This window comes from Acipenser ruthenus, chromosome 40 (genome assembly GCF_902713425.1).
Source record: "Acipenser ruthenus chromosome 40, fAciRut3.2 maternal haplotype, whole genome shotgun sequence".
Classification (NCBI taxonomy): domain Eukaryota; kingdom Metazoa; phylum Chordata; class Actinopteri; order Acipenseriformes; family Acipenseridae; genus Acipenser; species Acipenser ruthenus.
The window spans coordinates 6,790,228-6,807,958 of NC_081228.1; the positions used below are offsets into that span (position 1 = coordinate 6,790,228).

Here is a 17,731-nt window from a genome sequence, read left to right on the forward strand (position 1 = left end):
CTGTAGTTTTAAAGGGATCTCACACACATGCTTAAATTCGTAGCTGTGGAGAGTTTCACAAGGAAATGTTTTTCAGGTTACACAGTCAGGTGCAACGAAGCAGCTGGGCTAGTCATTCCTGACGTCAATAGTTTTAAAATTATTTCTTTATTGCAGGTTCGTGATCATCTCCCCACCCCCACCCCCACCCCCACCCCCCCAAAAAAAAAGTTCAAAAGAATGAGAAGTCATCCCAAGATGAATCTAGAGGGGGAAAAAAAAAAAAAAAAAAGTCTCTCCATCTCATTCCCCCCCCCCAAACAAAACCACAAAAAAATTAACCCACCTCCCTCCATCCAAATTGACTCATTTAAAACTTAGATGCCCTACCCCACCAAACTATAAAAAAAAAAAAAACCCTCACCTGCTATCTTGCGCAGATTATTTTAACCCCTTTTTCTCCCTCAACATGCTCAGAAATGTCCACTAGTTTCTTTTTTTTTTTTTAACCCCCCTCAATAAACTCCAGTGGAAATGTCTCGAGTGTCAGGGCTCAAACTCCGGAGGGAGAAACAGGGTTAACCCTTCCAGTGTGGAGATGCTGTAAAGGTTTGGAGTGTTGCGTGCCGGGGTGGGAGTTGCATGATCTCATGGCGAGGTCTAGACCTTCCTGCTGGCTCTCATGTTTCGTTTGACACACTGCACCACTCCAAAACCTTTACAGCATCCAGACTTCAGAAGCACCTTTTAAAAACAAAAAAAGGACACTTCTTTATTAATACCCAGATAAATGAGCTACCCTCCGCTCAGAGCCTCACACCCTAGCTAGACTAGCACAGACCCCAAATAGAGGGGGAAGGGAGTCGTTGGGTGGTGAGACTGTGCTGGAGGGATAAGCTTGCACAATAATACTTTAGTTTATTATTATTACTGCCCTCCCCCTCCCTCCCTCCCCCACATTTTCTTTTGTAAGAGCCAAGTTTGAGGGTCTGTGAAGCATTGTACCGATCTAAAGTCTATTAGAGTCTGCACAGCGAGCCCGACGGCTTTAGTCTCTCTCCCTTATTGATTTTGCAGCTCCTGTTCGCCAGGCGTGCAAACACACACAAGCTGTTTCCTCCGTTTCTCAGACGTACATATTTACAAAAGATCGTGTTCCAATACTCACAGTGGCGACCCCTCTGTAGTCACAGCTCCGCTGCAGTACAGGGTACAGATTAGTTCAACCCCCCCCCCCCCACCCCACCCCCCAAACCCCAAACCCCAGACACAGGGGTTCCATGCCCCAATTCAGTCGGCAGTCTGAACATTGCTGCCCTTTCCCGCTTGTCTGTACTTTGATGCAGCTACAAACTGCAGTTGTTTTGTGCAGCATGTTTGTAAACTCAAATACATTTGCACATGAAAAAAAAAAATAAAAAATCCTATCTTTAGAAAGCTCACCCAAGAGGCACCAGCGTACACTTCAGAGTCCCAAATCCAGCACACAAGTGCACTAGCTTCTTACAGGCGCGACTGCTTAGCCCAACACTCGATTAGATTTCATAGATTTAGATATTGCACACAGTCATGTGTTTGAATGCTTACAAGACTTTGGGGTTTAAGTAGCCCTTGCAAGTCTCATATTTCTAGGTGGGCAGCGACAGCAGCTTGAGATCTGTATAGAAAGCCATGGAAGAGAAAGCCTGCAGGATACAGGGGCCTCTTAAGCAGCCAGTGCTTAAAGAGCCAAGGCTGGGGAGAAAAAAAAACACACAAAACAAATCTCTTCATATTAATATCGATCAGGCCAATCAAGCATGCTGTGAGGGACAAGGCTGCAAGCCAACACTGAATGGGGTGAAATATTAATAAAAAACTGATTAAAACGAGGCAAAGAAACTCAACTTGGCAAGCAAAGACAGTATCACTCTCCACCAAGTCTCCTCTCCCCAATATGTCTTATTTCTTAGCTGTAAAAGGAGAGAAAGAGAATCTATTTAGATGCTTCCTAGTTATTCCACCCATACTACTGTATTTGACTGAAAAAAGCTCAGCAGCCAAATACTGGATGTGCCACAATGTCTGTTCAAAGAGTACATTCTTACCAGGATAAAACACACTTCCCAGCCAGCAGGACTTTACATTAAGGTATATATTAAATATTTTAATTTAGGTAGTTTACTTGGCTACTGTAAAAGGCATCTTAATTGCACGACTCCAGAGAACTGGTTTATTTTTTTAATACGTCCAAAAAGGTCACAGGACACCCCATTGGTCAAGACTGAAAGTGATCTATTCCAGCTATATTAAATGTTATTTCTACTGCAGAAGGCAGGGTGGGGTGGGCAAGTTTCTCTGGTTTAAATGCGGTCAGACCATTTCGGAAACGAAGGACAGAGTGTATTTCACTTGTTTTAGGTGAAGATAGTAAATGTAGTGTTCTCTCTGCTTGTAAGAATTATTTCATCCCCAAATTGGGCATGCAACCAACTCTCACAGCAAATGCTCCAGCCTTGGCAACTTGTGTTCAAATATAAAACCTAACCAAAAACACACAAAAAACAAAAACGAAACACCATTTACAAAGTTTACACCGTGTGACACAGATTCCAGGGGCATGAGAAAGCACAGGGACTTCAACACAGATTACTTTACAAATCGCCATCGCTCGTAATCTTATTTAATGTTGCAGCTGAAAAGATATTTCCTGTTAGTGTTTCAACTGAGCATCAAAAAATGAGTTGTTTTAGTGTGCCAATTTTTTTTTTTTTTTAAATATAAAATAAACTTCTGCAAACAAATCATGAATATTTAGCCCTAGCCGTTTCTTCAGAAACCCGTCAGATGCGCGTGCAGTATTTTTGCAACACACACAGATGGCAAGCAAGCTTCTATTGGTAGTTCAATTTCAACCTCTCCTGTTACTGGTTTTTCTATTTAAAAAGTTCCAGCCTGCCCTAGATGCACGTTTGATGTAAAATAATACAAAATTAACTGCTGGGGTGGGAAGATTGGGCATCAGCAGGGCAGCGAAGTGAGCAGGCAGGGTTCTTATTCAGTGGTTCTGTTGCTTCGTAAGGCACTTCATACAAATAGCTAAAAGCCTTCAAATAAAAAATAAAAAAAAAAAAATGAGGGAGGGGTTGGGAGAAGTTCAGATTGGCTGCATTGGTATGACAACGCTCACATGTAAATGAAGGGTAAGGAGAGGTTTCACTAAGAGTCTAGCAGGTTTCTGTACTCTGCTGCAGAATTGCTTTCAAGTCCCATCCTCCTTCCCTTCCTTCCTTGCTCCTCCAAGTGCTTTTGCTCAACAGTCTGGTTCTGTTCGTGCTTCTGAGACCTCGGCCTGATGCACGCAGTGTGGAGCGAAGTGAGAGAGAAGGCAAGTTCCACAGTATGCCTCTTTATGCTCAATCTCCCAGCAAAAAAAAAAAAAAAAAAATGAAATGATGCGTTTCCTCTTTTACAAGTCCAAAAGAGAAGTGAAGAACAATATCCCCAAGAAAATGGTGTCAAACACGAGCTCAAAAACAAAACAAAAAAAAAAAAAATTCAGTTCATCAGATGGCGATGTACTCCTGAAATAAAACAAATACAGGTTTCTGTAATTCAGAAGCATCTACACTCTGAACACTGAAAACGAGCCTTCTAAATCACTGTTGGCCTTTTAGCTCAATTTACTTAGTCCTTTATTTAAAGAGACTGCCAGCTGACATGGCTGAGAACTGTACAATGTATAGAACACTATGCAATAGAACGGGGCCATGTTTTACCGTTGTTCCTTTCTCTCCAGAATATACGGCACCCAAACTGTAGTTTTCTACCCGCCCGCGCATCCCGTTCCAAACGGAACAGCAGCAGCCAGTCCCATCGCTCAAGTCTGCAGGGTTCCCAGCTCCCCGTGCCCCCAGTCCGGTCCCTTACCTGGGGCTCCTCACAGCTTGTCCTCCTCCCCGGTCTCGCTGTGGTACTCCGCCACATACAGGCTCTTGTCGATGCTGCCGGGAATGGGCTTGATCTCCGTGCCCAGCTGCTCCTCGATGCCCTTCAGGTTGAACCGGTCGTCGTAGGTGATCAGATTAATGGCCAGACCCAGGTGCCCGAACCGGCCTGAGCAGAGACAGGGCAGAGTGACACAAACCACCAACACAGGAATCCCCCACAGGGCTAATATCAGTAAACCTGTGCACTACCTTACAACCTGTTCACAGCATGTTATTTTATAATGCGCGTCAATGATATTCTGATGTGGTTCAAAACCAAAAACTAAACTGCACATTCTCTTGCGTACCGGATCTGCCGATGCGGTGCAGGTACGTCTCCGCCAGCTTGGGGAAGTCGAAGTTGATCACCACGTTCACAGCCTGGATGTCAATACCACGAGTAAACAGGTCTGTGGAGCAGAGGAGAGACCTCACTTTACAAACACGCAATATGAACTGCACAGAGGAGAGTCCTCACTGCATTACAAAACACACGCAAGATGAACTGTGCGTTGGAGAAACCCAGGCCAGTGATCCTCCAAGCCCTGTCGAGGACTGCAGCTGACAATCTGGAACACTGCTACACAGACTTACTGGTGAAAGAACAGAATTAAAATACACTGGTTTTGAAATCTCTGCTTGTGTACATTTTGTTAAAATAAAAATGCTTTCCAGTTCATACAAGTTCTAAACTGGGATTTAAATTCCAGCTGTAGAACAGGGTGGGATCTTCATACAGCTCACGCCAATTTATTTATGAACCCAAAAATGTAGGGTTGCAACCTTTATACAACTTGTTTTGCTCAATGCAGCAGGGTACCCCGATGTATCTGTGTAACACCGAGTCCCCTGGTCCCATCCTAGTCTGTTAGATAAATGCTCATTGTCTGAAACGAAACACAGCTCAACGAAATACTTAGGACTGGGTGAATGTCTTTCTGCAAACTGTAGATAAAAAGGAGAGGTTTCTGTCTTTCTGAGCCTGTTTCTTGGACACTGTAGAGGTGCCTGCCTCTGTGCGATGACCTTCCAATTCTGGTTTGTGTGTTTTTTTTGTTTTTTTTGACAGTGCGTGAATGCCACCCGACGAACCTCCGTCGAATTCCTGGCTAGCGAACGAACCTTCAAAACAGTCCTAGAAGTTTGAGAAACTCACCAGTGCAAACGAGATTGCGACACAGGCCATTCCTGAAGTCGTGGAACACACGGTTACGATGCTCCTGAAAAAAAACACATGAAAAGAATGAATCCCCAGCCAGTACAGAACCCAGCGTCTTAATGAACAGTTAAAAACCCGGTCCTCCGAGGGAGAGATCCCCTCGCCGCTCCGTTCTTACCTGCCTCATTTTAGCGTGGATGTAGAAACAGGAGTAGCCCAGCTGGGAAATCTTTTTAGCCAGCAGCTCTACCCGCTGGGACGAGTTACAGAAGATTATAGACTGGTTTATCTGGAGCTGAGAGGCAGAGGGCAGGAGGAATTACATGTTAAAACAATAAAACACAATTAAAATCTGAAGACCACCGGCGTTCATGGCTTAGATCAGGAGCTTGAAGTTTGATAAATAAACAGTTTTCTTTACACAGGACCTGAACAATTTTTTTTGTTCAGCCTAGAAGCGTCGGCACTGGCTCCTGGTTTTCTGTAAGACACGCTTCATGTTGCTCGCTCGGGTTCCCCCGCAGACTCACCCGTGAGAACAGGGTGTTGAGACAGTGCACCTTCTGCCTCTCCGTCACGTAGGCATAGTACTGCGTGACCCCCTTCAGGGTCAGCTCCTCCATCAGGTTAATCTCATAGGGCTTCTGCAGGTGCGTGCTCTGGGGGTGGAGAGAAGGGAGCGCAGTGAGGGGCTGGTCACACAGTGGTCACCCCCCCCACCCCCCCATAAATCATGTAAAGTTACAGCAGCTACAAGGGGAGCAACAAGCCTGAGGAGCTGAGCCAGTCTTACCATGAATTTCTGTACACTGGTGGGGAAGGTGGCGGAGTACAGCAGGACCTGTCTGTTCTTGGCCAGAGTGCCGATGATCTCCTCCATTATCTGCACAAAGTCTTGGGAGAGCAGCTTGTCTGCCTGATAGAGAGGGAGAGGAGGGAGGCTGGATTACACGGATATCAAAACTGCGCTGTCCCGACACACAGAACACATTCCGTTTTCACAAAGAAACGCACAGAATAGAGGCTGCAGTTTTATCATGCATTAAAACATAAAAGCATCTTATTTTATTTAGGTGCAACTTGGTTGGAACAGAACAGTTCCTACAAAATAAACATTTTCTGAAAGTAATCTAGCATCAACAGTTTAAAACCGGGACAAAAAATAAAACCCTGATCTTGGGCTGCAGCTGGAACAATGAACTTTGGGGTATAGTGGTTAGATGATCACAAACAGCTTGCGGTATTTGTAACTCACCTCATCCAGTACAATCATCTGCACTTTGCTAACCTTGGCCACCCCCTTCTTAATGAGATCCAGGATGCGGCCCGGTGTTGCGATCACCACGTGCACTGCAGAACAAACAAGGAGGAGCGACAGTGTGAACTGAGACAGAGTCAGGACTGCACGTGCACTACGAAACAAGGAGGAGGAGCGACAGTGTGAACTGAGACAGGTCAGGACTGCACGTGCACTACGAAACAAGGAGGAGGAGCGACAGTGTGACCTGAGAGAGTCGGGACTGCACGTGCACTACGAAACAAGGAGGAGGAGGAGCGACAGTGTGAACCGAGAGAGTCAGGACTGCACGTGCACTACGAAACAAGGAGGAGGAGGAGCTGTGTGAACTGAGACAGAGTCAGGACTGCACGTGCACTACGAAACAAGGAGGAGGAGCGACAGTGTGAACTGAGAGAGTCAGGACTGCACGTGCACTACGAAACAAGGAGGAGGAGGGACAGTGTGAACTGAGAGAGTCAGGACTGCACGTGCACTACGAAACAAGGAGGAGGAGGAGCTGTGTGAACCGAGAGAGTCAGGACTGCACGTGCACTACGAAACAAGGAGGAGGAGCGACAGTGTGAACCGAGAGAGTCAGGACTGCACGTGCACTACGAAACAAGGAGGAGGAGCGACAGTGTGAACTGAGAGAGTCAGGACTGCACGTGCACTACGAAACAAGGAGGAGGAGCGACAGTGTCAACTGAGAGAGTCAGGACTGCACGTGCACTACGAAACAAGGAGGAGGAGGAGCGACAGTGTGAACAGAGAGTCAGGACTGCACATGCACTACGAAACAAGGAGGAGGAGCGACAGTGTGAACTGAGAGAGTCAGGACTGCACGTGCACTACGAAACAAGGAGGAGGAGCGACAGTGTGAACTGAGAGAGTCAGGACTGCACGTGCACTACGAAACAAGGAGGAGGAGCGACAGTGTGAACCGAGAGAGTCAGGACTGCACGTGCACTACGAAACAAGGAGGAGGAGCGACAGTGTGAACTGAGAGAGTCAGGACTGCACGTGCACTACGAAACAAGGAGGAGGAGCGACAGTGTGAACTGAGAGAGTCAGGACTGCACGTGCACTACGAAACAAGGAGGAGGAGCGACAGTGTGAACTGAGAGAGTCAGGACTGCACGTGCACTACGAAACAAGGAGGAGGAGCGACAGTGTGAACTGAGAGAGTCAGGACTGCACGTGCACTACACAGCACTGGTGAGAGGGACCCTTCTTGAATTCAATTCATTCACCAGCTCCTTTCAGGGTTCAACAAATGTTACAACTTCAGGGTGCAAATAAAATCAAATCCCCATCAAGATCTGAAGCATGACTGGCACCTTTTGGTGGGGCAAGACAAGAAAACAAAGTGGTTTGTGCTACAAAGCTAGTTAGCAGTTCATGTGAAGAATCAGTTTTGCATCTCCAGCAGGACTGACCAGTCTCGTCCAGCCTCATGATGTCATCGCGCAGGTTGGTGCCTCCCGTGGTAGCCATCACCTTGACTCCGCCCATGTGCTTGCTGACCTGGATGGAGATCTGGCTGACCTGCAGCGCCAGCTCCCTGGTGGGGACCACGACCAAAGCTGCGGACAGAAAGTGGCAGGAGGTCAGAGACACTGTATCCTACCCCCACTCTTCAGACTAGCAGTGATACCCCACACAATCCCCAGCTCACGAGAGGAGAGACAGCCTACATCAAAGAATGCGCTGTAACCAGGTTTCCTTCTATTACAAGACGAAACTCAAGTGTATTCATCATAACCAAGTCACATTTATTAAAAATCGACCACTTGGTAGAATACAATTCACTGTAGAATGCAAATTCAGTCAAGTCGTTCCCATGATAGAAGCAAAACCTCAGCCAGTCAAACAGGAGACAGAAAAAAACATGTCCTTTATCCTCAACATAAGGAGCTGAATCCTGCTTACACAAATAATGCTTAAACGTGTTTCAGCCAGGGTTAACGCACGCTTTTCCAGCTCTCGCTTCTGAACTCAACGCTTGACTCAAACGCTTCAGTGAAAACGTCACCGAGTCTCCTCACCTTGTATGCAGTCCTTCTTCAGGTCTATGCGTTCCAGTAAGGGGATGAGGTAGGCTCCACTCTTTCCTGTGCCGTTCTTGGCTCTGGCCAGAATATCCCTACCAGACAGTGCAATGGGAATGCTCTCCTCCTGCAGGAACACACACTCAAGTTACCACGGGGCGGTGCTGGCTGTGCACCAGCATGCACACTGGCAAATACGGGAGAACCCAAGGATCTTATCCATGTGCTGAACCGAGCAACATAAACTCCTCCCTTCTCTGGAGCACTTTGTTCCAGTAAAACAATCCAGGTTTTTGTTTTAACCAGGACCGAAATCTGAATCTCTTCCCCAGTTATGCCCATAATAGCATTCACAGCCTCCAGCATTGTATATCTGTGTGTTGCTGTTTTAAATTCTACTTTAAAATAAGTTAAATGCACTGTATACCTTATTTTAACTCTTTAAAAAAAGACGCTCTGGTTAACTGTAAAACGTGGACTGGCTACACCCTTGAGCTGGAGTTGCAATTATTATTATTATTATTATTATTATTATTATTTCTTAGCAGACGCCCTTATCCAGGGCGACTTACAATTGTTACAAGATATCACATTATACATTATTTCACATTATACAGGTATCACATTATTTTTACATACAATTACCCATTTATACAGTTGGGTTTTTACTGGAGCAATCTAGGTAAAGTACCTTGCTCAAGCGTACAGCAGCAGTGTCCCCCACTGGGGATTGAACCCACAACCCTCCGGTCAAGAGTCCAGAGCCCTAACCACTACTCCACACTGCTGCCCCGAACTCCAGCATATTCTGGTTTCCACAACCCACCCGGTGCTGCCCCTCACCTGGATGGGCGATGGCTTCTCCCAGCCCATTTCAAATATTCCCATCAGCAGCTCCCGCTTCAGGCAGTAATCTTCAAACTCGTTGCCTTTTGTCGCCGTCACATCCTGAAACACAAGGCAGGCGTGAGAGTTGTGATTGTGGGCTAAGGTATCAATTCCACCAGAGAGTCGCTTTTAAAAAACACACTACTGTTCAATTATTCAGGTACAGCAGACTGCAGTACAGCCGCACGCCATCCCCGTTCCCTCTTAGATCAGATCAATAACTTCATGTTAAGCTGAGACTGCAAACGTGTTCTTAGTAAAAGTTTAGTATTTAACGTCAAAGTGAAAAGAGGTTTCCTAGGGGGGGAATGGCTTCTAAGTTAGTTTCTCTTACCGAAGTTTTCATTCTCATATCCTTGGTTGGGACTTGCAAATTCTTCTTCCAGTCATCACCTGGCCTGGAGGGGAGGGGAGAGGGACAGGCAGCATGTTGGTGGAGAACTCAAACACAAATTTACAAAACGCATTGAAAACAAAGTTACATTCAAACCCATTTCAAAACAGCGCTTCAAGAGGCCCACACAACAATCAAATTTAAAAACATGGGATTTCTGCTTCAGAAGCACCAAAATAAAATTCAATTCAATAAAACATTGACAAAGTCATTTGCTACTGAAATGTAGTATTTCTAAATAGTCTAACTTCACTGCAGCTGTAGACAAATCTGTTCTTGCTAACCCATTCAAATCTAGAGGTGCTTGAATGGCTACTTCAGTAGTTTCAACCAGGTGTTACACCAGTTTATATTCTGGGGTGAGGAGCACAGACTAGAGCAATCACTGTAGCGGCACTCTAGTTAAAGTCTCACAGGCCGTCTGCAAGTGCGGTCTTTTTAAATGTGCACAGGAAAGCAATGCCTGATTAAAACAAATCAAAATCCTGGAAGAGACAAACACCTGGACTAATAGGGGGAGTACGTGAGGACCAAGGTTAAGAACCAAGGAGTCCAGATTTCCAACAGCCTCTACACAGCATTCCGCACCCCCCTCAGTTTTCCCTGGAGAGAGAAGAGGGGAGTCAGTCCAGTCCAGTCTCCTCGCTCACTACTCACTTGATGGTGCTGTTGGGGGTCTGTGCCGGATAGGGGTTCCCATTGTTCACGCTGGCGTTCTTGATCTGGTTGGTCTGTTGCGTGGGGGTCACCCCTCCGCCACCCCCCCCTGGGCCCCCTGGGGGCTTCACGGGGCCTCGAAGCTGCCCATTCTGATTGGACAAACCCAGAATCACTGGCGTCTCCATTCTCGCAGTGCTCATCCTTATACAATAGAGTCTCTGTTTTTACAAAATCTTTAATACAACGTTTTAATTCCAAAAGTCTGCAGCATAAAAAAACCTGCAATCTTATTTTATATATATTTATATGTATGTATATGTATACAATTCTCCAAAAAGAGATTTCTGTAGTAGTTTTTTGTCGAGATTTTTCCTTTGAATGATCTCTCGTTTTAAATTGTCGCTCAATAGAAGTTTGAGTCCCCAATATTGCGATGCAGGCCAGCACCTGTTACAGTCTCTCTCTGTGAAGCAGTCCGAGAGTCAAACGGCCCAGCTTCTGTGAAGTCAGAACAAATCACTGGGGTGTTAAAATCCACTCTCGTCTCGCTGCTCTAGCCTCTGGCGGTTTGCCACTGTTCTCTTCAACCTGCAAGGGCAAAAATAAATAAAATAAGGGGGTGGAGGGGCAACTTCAGCAAGAGAGATTGCATGAGATTGGCATGAAGCAGCGCAGTGCACAGCACAGGGTGACCAGGGGGCACAAAACTCCAACATGACAGAGCAGTGTGTATACAATACACATCTCTATATATAGACTGAACTACTTCTCTTGCACGAGTGTCTGCCAGCCGTGTCCCTTTCATTCTCCGTTTCTGGAGCGTCAGTTTCTCCGGCTGTGCTGTAAAATGACTTCACGTTCCCCATGCTGGGCTAGATCATACTGTTCACAACCAGTAATGCCACGCAGCTCCCTCCCAGTTCAGCACTGCTTACAGGCACAGCAAGCAGTCAGTCAGTGCCAGAGTAGGGCAGAGCTTGGGACCCGGGAGCATTGTCTATTGTTTTATTGATCAATTAACAGCTATTATATTTATTTCTGTTCTCCCGCTACGAGTGGCACTGTGACTCGCTTGTTGCAGGGTGGATTTTGATAATTCAGTACATAAAGGATTGTGCAGACAGATTTGACAGCAGCTCTGAAGATCCACTCCCAGCTGAATCTCACATTCCTTATGCTAATGTTCCTAATTCAAGCACTTCTAAAAATCAGTAGGTCTACTGTTTTGCAAGCAGGTCCCCAAATTAATGCACAAACTTGCCGAAATAAATTGCTGTTACAGTTGAACACAGGATTTTTTGTTAATAAAATACATTAATATTGAACTCCTGAATACCTTGTAGTTACATGTTTGTTAATCTAGTCCTACTATTCAAGTGAAGTGTGATTTCCTGGTGGCTGTCCATTCACCCTCAGCAGGCTGCCATGGTGGCCCGTGGTCAGATTTGGGGTTGTGACCGCTGATCTACAGGGTACTGTACCAGAGCAAGGCCCTTATCTGATGCCATCCCATCATGCTTCCCCTAAACTTCACCCTCCAAAAGCATCCCAGCAACACTGACGCATGGCGATAGAAACCGCTTCCAGCTAGTTCACCAATACAAGACTGCTCTGGCAAGACCACACTGTGACACAGCCGTGAGTGAACCCCACAAGGAGAGCTCACTGAACGGCAGATCTGTGGAAGACTGTAGTCAACAGCCAAGGGGGTAATCCCGTCTGGGATCAATGATAAACAGGATTACAGATTGCAGGAGGCTCCTTCAGAAGCACTGCCTGATCAGCTAGGCTCGGCACCCGACGGTGAAGAGCCTAGCTGATCAGGCAATTGCATTTCATGCATCAGGCAATTGCATTTCATGCATTTATAACTGTAACAGTGTCCTAGTCCTACCTTCTCTTCTACACTTAGACGGATTCCTTATGCACTCTTGCTCTCTCTGTGCTAAACTTGAAGTAGATTTTCCGGTTAACTATCTAGACCATTTATGATTTTAAAGACTTCAAATCAAGTCTCCTTTCCCTTCCTTATTCTAAGAGATTCAATTATTTTTAACCTGTCTTCGTTGCTCATGTCAAATCACAATAAAACCCCTTTCTTCCTGCATATTAAAAAGCAAAACTAAGGCCTAACCCACTATTGTCTATGTTATGGTGGAGACTGGACTTGCAAAAGGGACCACATGGGGGGGGAAAAAATAAAATAAATTCATAATATTTAATAGTTTAAAAAGTAAAACAATGTTTTAATCTTGCAAGGGCTTTATTTGAATACAAGAGCCCTCTAATAATACAAATTAACTGTAAAGGCATCGAATTGACCCGATGCAAAACAAAAAACCTAACGTTTTGAAATCCATGACGAAGACTGCGGAAGGACTGGAGTGAGGGGGCGGGCAAGCGCTTTCAATTCAAACCAGGCGTCGTTTTGTGTATATTGCAATTTTACAGTACAGTTAATAAGTTGTTACTTCTCGAAAGCAATATTGACGTTTCTATTGTTTTCTGTAAATAGACATACTGCAAAAAACAACGTACGATTGGTCAACATGTAACAGACTGTGTTATACAGTTAAATGTTATACAGGACAATTTAACGTGTTTATAAAACGCCAAGTTAAGCCACTGAATTATAAAATCCATGATACATTGAGTTTTTAGTAATTTCTTAGCGACAGGGTCAAACTGAAACAAGTGTAAACTATAACAGAAAAATATTGAACCGCTGTAAAAAGAAAACAATCAGCCGATGACGATTTAAAATATATATTAAATAAATCATAACATGAAATCCAGCCTGGTGTCGTAGGAAATTCAAAACTAAACACATACCGACATATCTTTGAAATGTCACCATATCGGGAAAAAAAAAACACGTCTTCAGGTTTAAAACCAAAGACCAAAACATTTAAATACGTCTCAAACTGCATAAACATTGCATAGGCACATCACCGGCAGCTTAGTAAAATACATTTAAACACTGTTTAAACATCGTAACCGAAAACGATGACAACGTCCAACAACGTCACACCAAGAAAAAATATATAAATATATATATATTATAAACACTTGAATTTCACCTAACAAAAGTCAGCCCGAGCACCAGAAACGTCTCCAAGGTGCGACTAAAGCGTCCTTACCGCGGATTTCTGCGATAGTTGTCGTATTTCTTTAGGTTTTCATTCAGTTTTTTATTTTCGTGTCTGTTTTATTTTCTATAAACTGAAACTTCAAGATGGCTTCCTTCCTGATTTAAACCCTCCCCGTTCAGTCAGCTGACCACCGCTTAATTATAATAATCAATACATTTAAAATGACCTCAACCTTTACAAAGTCCATTTCGGTGTTCTCAAATTCTCTCATAAAGCCAAAAAAAATTAACACTATCAGCAGGCATTTTAATTAATTTTTTTTGTTTGTTTATCCACATTTTTTAAATGTAGCCACGCCTTCATTATTAACCAGTTAGCTGTTTTTTTTTAATTTAACGACGTAACTGTGACATTTTTCCAAGGCTGTGTGTTACGCAGTTTGTGCTTAAGCTTGAATTTCAAGAGGCAGATTTAAAATGTTTGCCAAACTTCATTGCTAACCACGGTTTACACTTTTTTTAAAAAGTCAGAACACTGCACAAGCAAGCCACAACAAAAGGAGACTGCTCAAGATCCTCCCGTAGAGGATCCTTCTAGACTGGACCATGTTCCTCCTCAGGATGCAGAATGGATCCAGACTGCCCGGCTCTAGACTGGGAGGAAACCTCCAGTGGAGGGGTGCAGGTCTGCCGGTGCTCCTTCTGTGCAAGAATGGAAGCTGCATTTGAGTAATACTGCAGCCTATGAAGGGCTTTCCTTTAAGATGGTTAACAAACTTGAAAAATATGAGCAAAGGTGGTTTAAATACATGGCACTATTCAAACGCCCTTGAAAACCTCATCATACCAGATGACAGCCCCGACCGTGTGAAAGCTTGCATGTTTAAATTGAAATTGCTGTGAAGGAGATTGATGTTTAGAACCATCCAGTAAGCAGGGTTTCATTTTTTTCATTTTTTTGTTTGTTTGTCTATTATTATTATTATTTTCATCTTATCTTTTTATTTTATGTCTTCATATATATATATATATATATATATATATATATATATATATATATATATATATATAACCAATTTTTCACTTTTTCATTTAAATTCCGTTTGTAACTTTATGTCGTTGCTGTGCATGTTAAAAATTCATAATGGGTTTGAAGGAAACTGTCAACGACGCGTATTAGTTTCAATATCTCCATTAAAATCTGCAGCAGGATAGTTTACTCTTTCTCAAAGCAGTTATGTTTAAGTTATTTACAGTATTCAAACTTTTTTTTAGGTAAGTGATTAAATATATTTTTTGTACAAACTCCACGTGTAATAGTCATTAATCGGAAGCTTACTTAACATCAAACGTTTTTAGCATAAACTACATTTTAATGGTGTTGCTATTTTATTTATCCCGTGCAAAAAATAAAGCACTCATCTCTGCTCTTAACTAATAGCCTGTCTGGTAAATAGATTTGTATTTTAAGCAATACAAATCATTCTCCAATTGTGTTTACCACCAGCTGAAGAAAGTACTTTAGTTTACACAATACCATTTTTCTAACAAACTGCTGCGTCACGTTGTTTTGAGCAAATTATAGATCTTAATAATAGAATAATTCATACTGTGGTATATATTGTGCGACTTTAGGGTTCTTTTAAAGTTTTTAAAAGTCTTTAAAAAAAATACATAAAACTGCTGTGCCTTTTTTTCAGCTTTTTGGTGTAGTAAAATATGAAATGCGAAAGTTCAAATCACTGACTGTGTTTGACGGCGCTTGGATACACAATCATTACACCACAGAAGCACGTCGGCTCGGTGTGCAGGACGGGAGTGTTTCATTTTAATGTGGTGGTGGGGAACGCAAAGGGTCTTGTGCAGGGCTAGTTGTTTTAAAATATTTTATATATATAAATAAATAAATAAAAAGTTCCCCCTTTATCAGGGCCCCCCTTCGAGGCGTTGGGCCCGGGGTAATTTCCCCGTCATCCCCGCCCTCTCGGTGGGCCTGTCTGCATCACATCTTGTGATGAAGTTCATTTTAAATAGCCCGATTTTAATGACATTCCCCATTCACAAACTGTTGCACTGCGGTACATGCATGTGCAAGGCTTTTTGTGGTCATGTGCGATTCTTTTGGCGGCTTTAGTTTGGAACAACAAGTTTATGCAAATCCTGAATCGCAAATTCCGATTTATAACGGAGCTAATTCTCTGGCTCCATACAGAAAAGCACGCCATGTGGTTAACACCTTTCATCACCTACACCTACAGTAGCAGCTGCTGCATGAAGCGAATTGGATCACCAGTAATTAGGTCACCTGAGTTATAACAGAAGATTTGAAGATAACGTATATTGGATTAGATACGATAAGAAATCGCTTTCGCTACAGCAGCAGTCTTGAGGTGCAATATGTAAAGAAGCGGGTGCTACAGTGTTGTTGACTAATAATATAGCTCAGTAAGTTTAGATCAGCATTATTTTAGTCAACTGTTTTTTTCCAGGTTGGCAGCCTCCAGTGCTGTAATAAATCTGCAGAGCTTGTTTTTCTTTCCCTGTGTGTTTGTGTGAGATACAGGTATATGCAGCAGTGCCAGTTTTAGGTCATATCTCCAGATCGTTGTAAACCACAGTGAGCACGCATGAAGCCTTCAGAACAAACCGGAGATACTTCGGAATCTGAAGAATATATCCTTACATAACATCAACTCCTCAAGCTTTTCAAAGATTCCAGGTTGGGACAAACCATTAGTCAGGTGAACTTAATAGAGTTCATTCAAAAAAAATAATAATTTGGTAGAATAGATGGATGGATTCAAGAATTTGGTAGATTGAGCCTAAACTTTTGTTTGGTAATGTCACGGAGTTGATCTAAACCCTTGATTGGCGAGGTGTGGAGGTAGTTCAGGTAGCCTCCTTGTCTAATCTATTATTATTGATTTCTTAGCAGACGCCCTTATCCAGGGAAACTTACAATTGTTACAAGATATCACATTATTTTTACACACAATTACCCATTTATACAGTTGGGTTTTTACTGGAGCAATCTAGGTAAAGTACCTTGCTCAAGGGTACAGCAGCAGTGTCCCCCCCACCTGGGATTGAACCCATGACCCTCCAGTCAAGAGTCCAGAGCCCTAACCACTACTCCACACTGCTGCCCCAATTATAGTTGATAAATGCTCACATTACTCAACTATAAATTTACAAGCAGCAACGATCTTACTCTAGGCATGTAATCTTAAAATACATACTAGCCTATTAAAAATCCTCTAGACTTGATATATCCTTAGCCAACCACTTTTTATGGTCCATTAATAAGAATCATGGGCTACTAATGGAAAAATCCAACCTATTGTTAAAAACACATTGTATTAAAATTGGCAACAGCTCAAATGGTTTTATTTCTCAGAGGTAAGAATGCAACAGTTATGAATTCACTTAACACTGAATTATAAAATCTAAATAAAAAGAAATAAGTTTTAGTTAAATATATATACATTACTAAAGAACACGTTATCATAACCCTGGTTAATACCCGCTGACTGTGAAAACAGCACAGACTGGGGACCAATGGGAAGCATGGCATGCCTGCAGTGCAGGGAGCTGACTGGAGAGCCATGGGAAGCATGGCATGCCTGCAGTGTAGGGAGCTGACTGGAGAGCCATGGGAAGCATGGCATGCCTGCAGTGTGGGGAGCCGACTGGAGAGCCATGGGAAGCATGGCGTGCCTGCAGTGTGGGGAGCTGACTGGAGAGCCATGGGAAGCATGGCATGCCTGCAGTGTAGGGAGCCGACTGGAGAGCCATGGGAAGCATGGCGTGCCTGCAGTGTAGGGAGCCGACTGGGGAGCCATGGGAAGCATGGCATGCCTGCAGTGTGGGGAGCCGACTGGAGAGCCATGGGAAGCATGGCGTGCCTGCAGTGTGGGGAGCTGACTGGAGAGCCATGGGAAGCATGGCGTGCCTGCAGTGTAGGGAGCTGACTGGAGAGCCATGGGAAGCATGGCATGCCTGCAGTGTAGGGAGCTGACTGGAGAGCCATGGGAAGCATGGCGTGCCTGCAGTGCAGGGAGCTGACTGGAGAGCCATGGGAAGCATGGCGTGCCTGCAGTGTAGGGAGCTGACTTGAGAGCCATGGGAAGCATGGCGTGCCTGCAGTGTAGGGAGCTGACTGGAGAGCCATGGGAAGCATGGCATGCCTGCAGTGTAGGGAGCTGACTGGAGAGCCATGGGAAGCATGGCGTGCCTGCAGTGCAGGGAGCTGACTGGAGAGCCAT

General features: G+C 44.1%; 1 protein-coding gene across 1 annotated transcript; it reads right to left on the reverse strand.

The window, feature by feature from the left end:
• Positions 1-396: 396 nt before the first annotated feature.
• LOC117397431 (probable ATP-dependent RNA helicase ddx6) lies at positions 397-13,627 on the reverse strand. The gene is made up of 14 exons (XM_033996298.3): positions 13,516-13,627; positions 10,373-10,963; positions 9,656-9,719; positions 9,277-9,381; positions 8,431-8,560; positions 7,822-7,968; positions 6,362-6,456; positions 5,900-6,022; positions 5,637-5,765; positions 5,285-5,401; positions 5,104-5,167; positions 4,256-4,357; positions 3,889-4,074; positions 397-3,542 (listed from the first exon to the last, which is right to left on the reverse strand). The coding sequence occupies exons 2-13, from the start codon at positions 10,573-10,575 to the stop codon at positions 3,899-3,901; spliced, it is 1,455 nt and encodes a 484-aa protein (XP_033852189.1). The 5' UTR covers positions 10,576-10,963; positions 13,516-13,627; the 3' UTR covers positions 397-3,542; positions 3,889-3,898.
• Between the last annotated feature and the right edge of the window lie 4,104 nt (positions 13,628-17,731).

Coding starts and splice junctions, on each gene's coding strand:
- LOC117397431 (XM_033996298.3), bottom strand. CDS start 10,575: ATGAGCACTGCGAGAATGGAGACGCCAGTGATTCTGGGTTTGTCCAAT. Junction 8,561..9,276: donor AGAAGCCATCGCCCATCCAG/GTGAGGGGCAGC, acceptor GTGTTCCTGCAG/GAGGAGAGCATTCCCATTGC. Junction 4,075..4,255: donor GCACCGCATCGGCAGATCCG/GTACGCAAGAGA, acceptor GTCTCTGCTCAG/GCCGGTTCGGGCACCTGGGT.